General features: G+C 52.8%; 1 protein-coding gene across 1 annotated transcript; it reads left to right on the top strand.

Annotated features, from left to right (window-relative positions):
* Window positions 1-453: 453 nt before the first annotated feature.
* Window positions 454-3,519, top strand: T069G_06770 (phosphatidylinositol-specific phospholipase c, X domain-containing protein; the record flags this gene model as incomplete). The annotated part of the gene is made up of 4 exons (XM_056173980.1): window positions 454-477; window positions 616-1,782; window positions 1,840-2,633; window positions 3,348-3,519. The coding sequence occupies 4 exons, from the start codon at window positions 454-456 to the stop codon at window positions 3,517-3,519; spliced, it is 2,157 nt and encodes a 718-aa protein (XP_056027559.1).
* Between the last annotated feature and the right edge of the window lie 3,295 nt (window positions 3,520-6,814).

Raw genomic sequence — 6,814 nt, 5'->3', positions numbered from 1 at the left:
TTTTCATCCTCATCCTCTTTCCCCCTCGAAAACTTGTATTCTTGCGTCGATATTTGCCTTTTCAGACTGATTGGCATATTCACGCACAAGATAGATACACAAATAAAATATAATCTCCGCCGTTATACAGCTGATCCAGAACGGGAACCGAGAGTCCGCCTTATATAAGACAAAAAGACAGACGAGACACACACGACAGAAACCGGGCAGCTTATCCACCTCAAGGGCGGAAATCCATAAGAAAACTCCCATATCAACACCATCTTCCGCCGACGTCTTAATCCTCTGAGTCCGTTCACATCCTCGCCCCGGCTTCTGGGTTCCTCGTCCGCTTTCCGAGAGCGGCTGGCATTTGCTTGCCTCTCATGCGCTCCTCACCACGACAACGACAGCGACAGCGGTAGTATCTCGCTTCTCGTCCTTGTCTTTCCTCCCCACCCCCAGCCAGCTACCATGTCTCTCACCTGCGGGCTCTTTGTAAGTGTCCAGCCAACTTTAATTTTCTTTTTTTCTTTACCAACTCCTATTCTCTCACTTTCATCTTCTCCCATGTCCTCTATCTACAGTGCCATGCGCAAACCAACCCACCACGCTAACACATGGCCAAACTTACAGCGCCGTCGTTCCAAGTCGGACGAGAAGAAGCCGCGGCGGACCCGCACCATTTCCATCTTCGACCCGAGTCTCGATGCCCTCAAGCGAATGATCAAGAACGCCACCATGATCTCCCCGATAAGGCTCGGTGATGGCGACCCGACCCTTTCCCGCCGCAACACATTGACACGCGAGCATTCCATGACACCTGAAATGATTGACATCCTAGAGAGAGTATACGACGACCTACGAACCGACGAGCCTGAGCTATCCAAAGAAGCATTCATCAAATTCATCATAGAGACCCAGGGCGAAACCATGGTCCAGCTGGATAAAGAACAATACACTCTGGGACAGTTCCTCTACGTCTTGGCACACGAGTATCGCTGGGAAGCCATCCGGAAGCCATCACAAAAGGATTACTCGAAGCCCATCACAAACTACTTCATCAACAGCAGTCATAATACTTACATCAGCGGCAACCAATTGGCTTCGAAAACTTCTCCAGAGGCATACATGAATGTCCTAAAGAAGGGCGGTCGTTGTATCGAAATCGACGTCTGGAATGGTGACGATATTCCGGTCGGCGGCGAATCCAAATCCCCATCTGGCAACGGTCATTCGAGGGCCATTTCTGGCATATCCGGCAGCTCTCTCCCCTATGCGGCCGCTGCCGTCTTCGAGAAGATGGAAGACAAGCTCGAAGCCGCCAAGGACACTGCCAAGGGCTATCTCGGGAACTCAAGTGGCGGACGTTCAAGAAGCACCAGCACCAACAGCAGAACCATGACCGACGACACATCATCCAGCTCCAGCAACGTATACCTTGCCCCGGTGGTCAACGTCTCCAGCGACAAGTTGGAGATCCCCCGCCTCTCGAGGACTCGACAGTCTCTGCCACGGGGAGAGCCCATCGTCACCCACGGATGGACATTTACGACTCCCTGTGGATTCCGCGAGGTGTGCGAGACGATCCGTGACCATGCCTTTGCTCATGGCAATGACCTGCCCATCATTATTAGCTTGGAGGTCCACGCAGACCACAACCAGCAAGAGGTCATGGCGACAATCATGAAGGAGGTCTGGGGAGATATGCTTGTCCAGCAGCCTTACGAGGGCTGCGATCCCAAGTTCAGAGTACCCACGTTGGACGACCTCCGGTGCAAGATCATGGTCAAAGTCAAGCGCGCATTCCCCAAGATCAACGGCCCGCAAGACGTCACTGCTTCCTTGCCCGTTTTGCAGACAGAGGACGACGGCTCGACCTCGGACGATGAGCACGCCCCTCGTCTCCGAGCAGCCGCTTCTTCTCCCGCCGGGGCACTCCCTCAGCAGGATGAGAACGGCAAGGTGACGATATGCAAGCCCTTGAGCGACCTCGCCGTCTACACCCGCAGCGAGCGATTCAAGAGCCTCAGCACCCCTCAGGCGAAGCAGCCCACCCACATCTTCTCCATCAGCGAGGACCGGATTCTGGAGCTGCACGAGAAGTTCCCGCGCGAGGTCTTTACGCACAACAAGAACTTCTTCATGAGGGCCTTCCCGGCCGGACGAAGGATCAACAGCTCCAACCCGGACCCGAGCCTCTTTTGGCGAAGAGGCGTGCAGATGGTGGCCATGAACTGGCAGAACATGGACGAGGGCATGATGCTCAACGAGGCCATGTTCGCCGGCGAGGACGGCTGGGTCCTCAAGCCCGCGGCGTACCAGGGCGCCGACAAGGCCAGCGTCACGCTGGACCACGCCGCCAAGCACACGCTGGACCTCTCCATCACCTTCTTCGCAGGCCACAACATTCCGCTCGAGGATGGCGAAGAAGACACTTCGCGCAGCAGGAGCGCCCTCCGCCCCGTCGTCAAGGCCGAGTTGCACATTGGCGAGGACGACAAGGACGGCCACGAGCACTCTTACAAGCAGCACACAAAGACGGCCAAGTCATCCAACCCCGTATTCATGTCCAGCTCGCAGCACAAGGACGCCGGCGACAAGTTGCAGTTTCTCAACATTCCCAAGGTGGTGGAGGAGTTGAGCTTCATCCGGTAAGTTTTTTGATTACAAACCTTTCTTGCACCGTCGTTTTTTCCCTTTTTGTTACCCCCCTGTCATCCCCCCCTTCCCCTCTCTCCTGAACACGGGCCTCGCGCAACAGAGTGCTCTTTGTGTCACGCTCAAAATCGCCACAAGATGGCTGTTGTTGAGCTACATGTTGCGCAATACAGCGTGGTGCCTTGGGCGGCGACTGGCAAAATCGACTAAGCGGTCGGCGGCTCCTATCCGAGCTCATCAATGTCGTATCTTCTACCTCTTTCTTGACTGCTACCCAAAGCTCGTGTGAGTGTGTATGAAAGAGAATGCGAGTTGGTGTGGTGTGGTGTCCCTAGCGGTCAAAGACCAGCAAGCCTTTCGGATCCAGCTTCTCGGGTCCTGTTTGCGCAACTGTTCCCCCCCTCCCTCTCCTTTCTGGCCCTCGCGGCAAGTTGCCGTCCGGAGGTTACCACCACAAGAGGAGCAGCTATTTCTTGTTGGGTGTCCGTGGCTTGCATTTGCTAGCTACTAGTTCTTGGCTGGCCACACACCAAGTTTTACCCCTTAGTTTATTTTAGCTGCATTTCTGCCTCACAGCAAAACGGTGAAAGGCCGCCTACCCCCGGTGGTATCACAGCTTACGGCCGAGATGTGACCCCAAGAAATTTTATTAAACACAAAAAAAAAAAGGAGAAGGAAAAAAGAAGACTAACCAGGAATCAAAATAGACTCAAAATTGAGGACAACTCGCACACCGTTAGTTCACCGTGTCTCGCCTGGGCATGCATCCGCCTTGACCGGCTGCAACGAGGGTACCGCTTCATCCGCCTCTTCGACATGAAGGGCAACGAAATCCTTGGCGGCAAGCTGCTTGTCAAGGTCGAAAAGGTGTTACGGTAAATGGGCGGTAAGATGACGCCGGCACCCAGCACCGCTATCCCCTTTTCTTTCTTTTTCTTTTCTTTTTCCTTTTTCCCCATTGGAGGAAAACGTCTACAGGTCTTTGATTTATTTTGGGGTTTCCAACTCGGTGGTTGAACAGTATACCATTTTTATTTACATCTCCTTTGTCATTCTTGGTTTCTTTGATTCCCTTTGTCAGAAACAAACTCTTAGAGAGTCTCGGGAAAGAGAGCGAGTTATTCCCTCCTCGTTTAGCGTATGGAAATTGGCGTCCCTCTTTTGGTTCATTCATCTTGGAATATTTCGGGCTAGAGAGGGGGAGGAAGGAAACCTCATGCATTATAGAAAACCGCATCGAAATGACCCCATTGAAATTTCGGGGGAACAGTCTTCTCGGCGAAGACGAGTATAGTTTTTTTTTTGTCTCTTCCCTTTGGGAGGAAGAGGGGGGGCGTTGGGGAAGAAAGAAAGGAATTGTGTTTGCCGGCTTGGCAAAATCAATCAAATTGATATCAAAGGGTCTTAGGCCATGCACTGCTGCGTCATTTGCCATCCACTGCATTCTTGTGCATGTTCCCTACTGTGAAAAATTGATGTCTTGTTGGTTGGCCATGGTGTGTGCCCGAGGCGGCAGAGTGACGAGATGCTGTGCAAAGAGAAGACGCAGGAAATTCTCCTGTCCCCAACCCACCCTCGCAGCACACACACACTCTAAACGACCCTTTCTTTTGCGGGTTTAGAACACTTCGTAAAAGAGCCTTAAATCCTCCACGGGAATGGCACACGGGTGTAGCCACGCTTCCTTCGTGGTGCAACGAGCCGTGCAGCTCTAACATTGGCCCTGCTGGAGATGGCATGCCCCCCCTCCTCGTTCTTCTTGTTCTTCCATCCACACCACCATCGAAGAAGGGTAGAGGCAGATTTGCCTACTACCAAGCTTGCTAGCTATACTAGCGAAACGCCGCCGCGTGAAAGAAAAATGTCACCAGCTCGGGGAAAAAAAAAAGGTCTGAGCAATGGCTGCCCGCGCAGTAGTGCGGCCGCTGAGCGCGGGAGGCTCCCGGAAATTGGTAACAAATCCATCAACGATCGAATGTAGCGAACCAATTGGGTACATGGCTCTCCGCTGACCCAACCCCCTTCAGGCCTTTCGGAGTTGATTCGTCTCTTTTTTTTCTGCCTCATTCTTCTCTGCTCTTTTTTATCTGAGCGGAACGCGGCTAGTGGCATCGGAGCGAAGAAGGGCTGATGCTACGACATCACGACGCCGCTGACCGAGGCAGGCGATTGGGCGGTTCCCTCGTGCTGCCAGTGCGGATGCGGCTGTTTCCGCGGGTTTCCTAGGGACTTGCCGCAACGCCGGCCTATTCACCGTCGGCAGAGCTCTGTCCAGGTGTGAAATTCACGGTAAAACAAGGTCTGGGAGACACGGAATGGACGTAGGAGGTTTCACTGCCGGCGGTCGGTGGCCGGACGCAGTGGCGGCCGAGCACGAATCCTCCACCAACAACTCAATTGACAAACCACAGCCTGCGAACTGCCGGTATTGCTCCATGCCGGCTTGAATGCCAGTGACGCAGTGAAACCTGCTAGCAGAGCTCCGGTGTGTGCCAAATATGCCACGAAATGATGACCTGTGCTGGTTACTAGCCGTTGTCCGGCAAGCTGCATTTTGTCATGTCCTAGCCGCCGTCGACACGTCACAGAACGTGCCAACACCGCATCCATGGTGCGACCTTTTTTTTTGTTCCCTCCCTCTCTCGTCTCTCTCTCTTAGTTTGAAGTGGGGGACAAGTTTAGGCATATCGAAGCACGTCTGGGCAAGAGAGTTTGGCGTAGCCTGATAGGTCGTGGCCGTTGGCTTTTTATTGGTCCAGGTGTCTTGAGCTATATGCGTCCGGCAAGGAGATGTCTGCAGAGCAGGGCATCTTGAAGGGTTCTAGTTTAACCGGATAGCCTTGCCTTTTTCGAGTGCTGTCGAAATGCGGGTAGGGCTTCTTTCTAACGCCGTGTTTCTTTACCCTTTTTTCGCCAATAGAAAGCAGAGTCAGATCGTCAAAGACGAGGACAAGAAATGACAACTACTTGTGGTAACTTACCGCGAGATAAGCTTGTAGCTCAAAGCCATGACCATAGAGCTGCTCAGATGGACTGTACTCGATGGTAGAACTCGCCGAAGTGGAGAGAGGAGGAAACCAAGCGTGATGCTTCATGCGGCCGGGGTCCAGCACCTGCATCGACACATAAAGCTGGACTCCATCCATACCAATTGAAAGTATGCCTTATACGCCCATCGAATACCCGCAAAGCGACAGGATTGAAAGACTACTGCGGATTCCATATTAGCCACACAAGGGATATGAACCATTATGGTTAGCAGTCGGCGGGCTATAAGTCAAGCGCCTCTGAAGATGCATGTATCAAAACAACCGGCCCAACAAGTCGAAAGGACCTATCAATCAGACCAAAACAGTGGCACCATGGGAACAGTAAGCCGTCTGGCTGCGACAAATCGAGTGCTACTGTGAACAAATCCTCAAAAAATGCTCTTCTCATCTCACGCCCCCTCCTCGACAGGGCCTGTCTGGCGGAATAAGACAAGTGGACAGGAGGGTGCGGTCACGAGGGCTGGGCATATATGCACTCCTTGTCAATGGCAAGACTTGGTTTGGCCCCCAGATTAGAGTGACGTCGGCGATTGGTTTGTGGCATACGGGCTTTGCGTACTTAGTAGCCATAGGTTGCTGGTCTCACTTCGTTCGCCAATGTCTTTCACCGTAGCTATCTGATCCAGCAAATGGGAACCGCAGCAGTGATTTCGATTCCATATTGGCTCCGCAGGAGGGACCACTTTGTATACTTCAAACGTAAGATGTGAAAACGGATGATGCCTGCTTAGTCCAATAAGACAGGTGCGGTTAACTGTGATGGCAGCATGCAGGATTGCCGGGTACGTACGGTAGGTCTTCGTTCTCGGGTAACTAACCAGACTGACCGCTTCATCCAATCACTCGATGAGCGCTAAGGAAGCTCTTCGAAGGGTTGCCCTGTCATGGTACGGCTTTAAAATGTGGTTTGATACTCCTCCCGCTGGTGAAATGTGAGACATCCTTCCGCTGGTGGCTTGGCCGATCTCTTCCCCTGGTCAAAGGAAGCTCCGCTCTGATTAATCCAGCTTCCTTGGATGCTTGTAAAGCTCTCTCTTTGGTCCTGAAAGCACCGCCTTGGACTCTGCTCTAAAGGGGGGGCTAGGACACTTGAGTGATACGAAATTCCAACTGAAGAGCAAATT

Source organism: Trichoderma breve, chromosome 4 (genome assembly GCF_028502605.1).
Source record: "Trichoderma breve strain T069 chromosome 4, whole genome shotgun sequence".
Classification (NCBI taxonomy): Eukaryota; Fungi; Ascomycota; class Sordariomycetes; order Hypocreales; family Hypocreaceae; genus Trichoderma; species Trichoderma breve.
The sequence above is the reverse complement of the archived record's forward strand: the minus strand, read 5'-3'. Positions and strand labels throughout refer to the sequence as shown.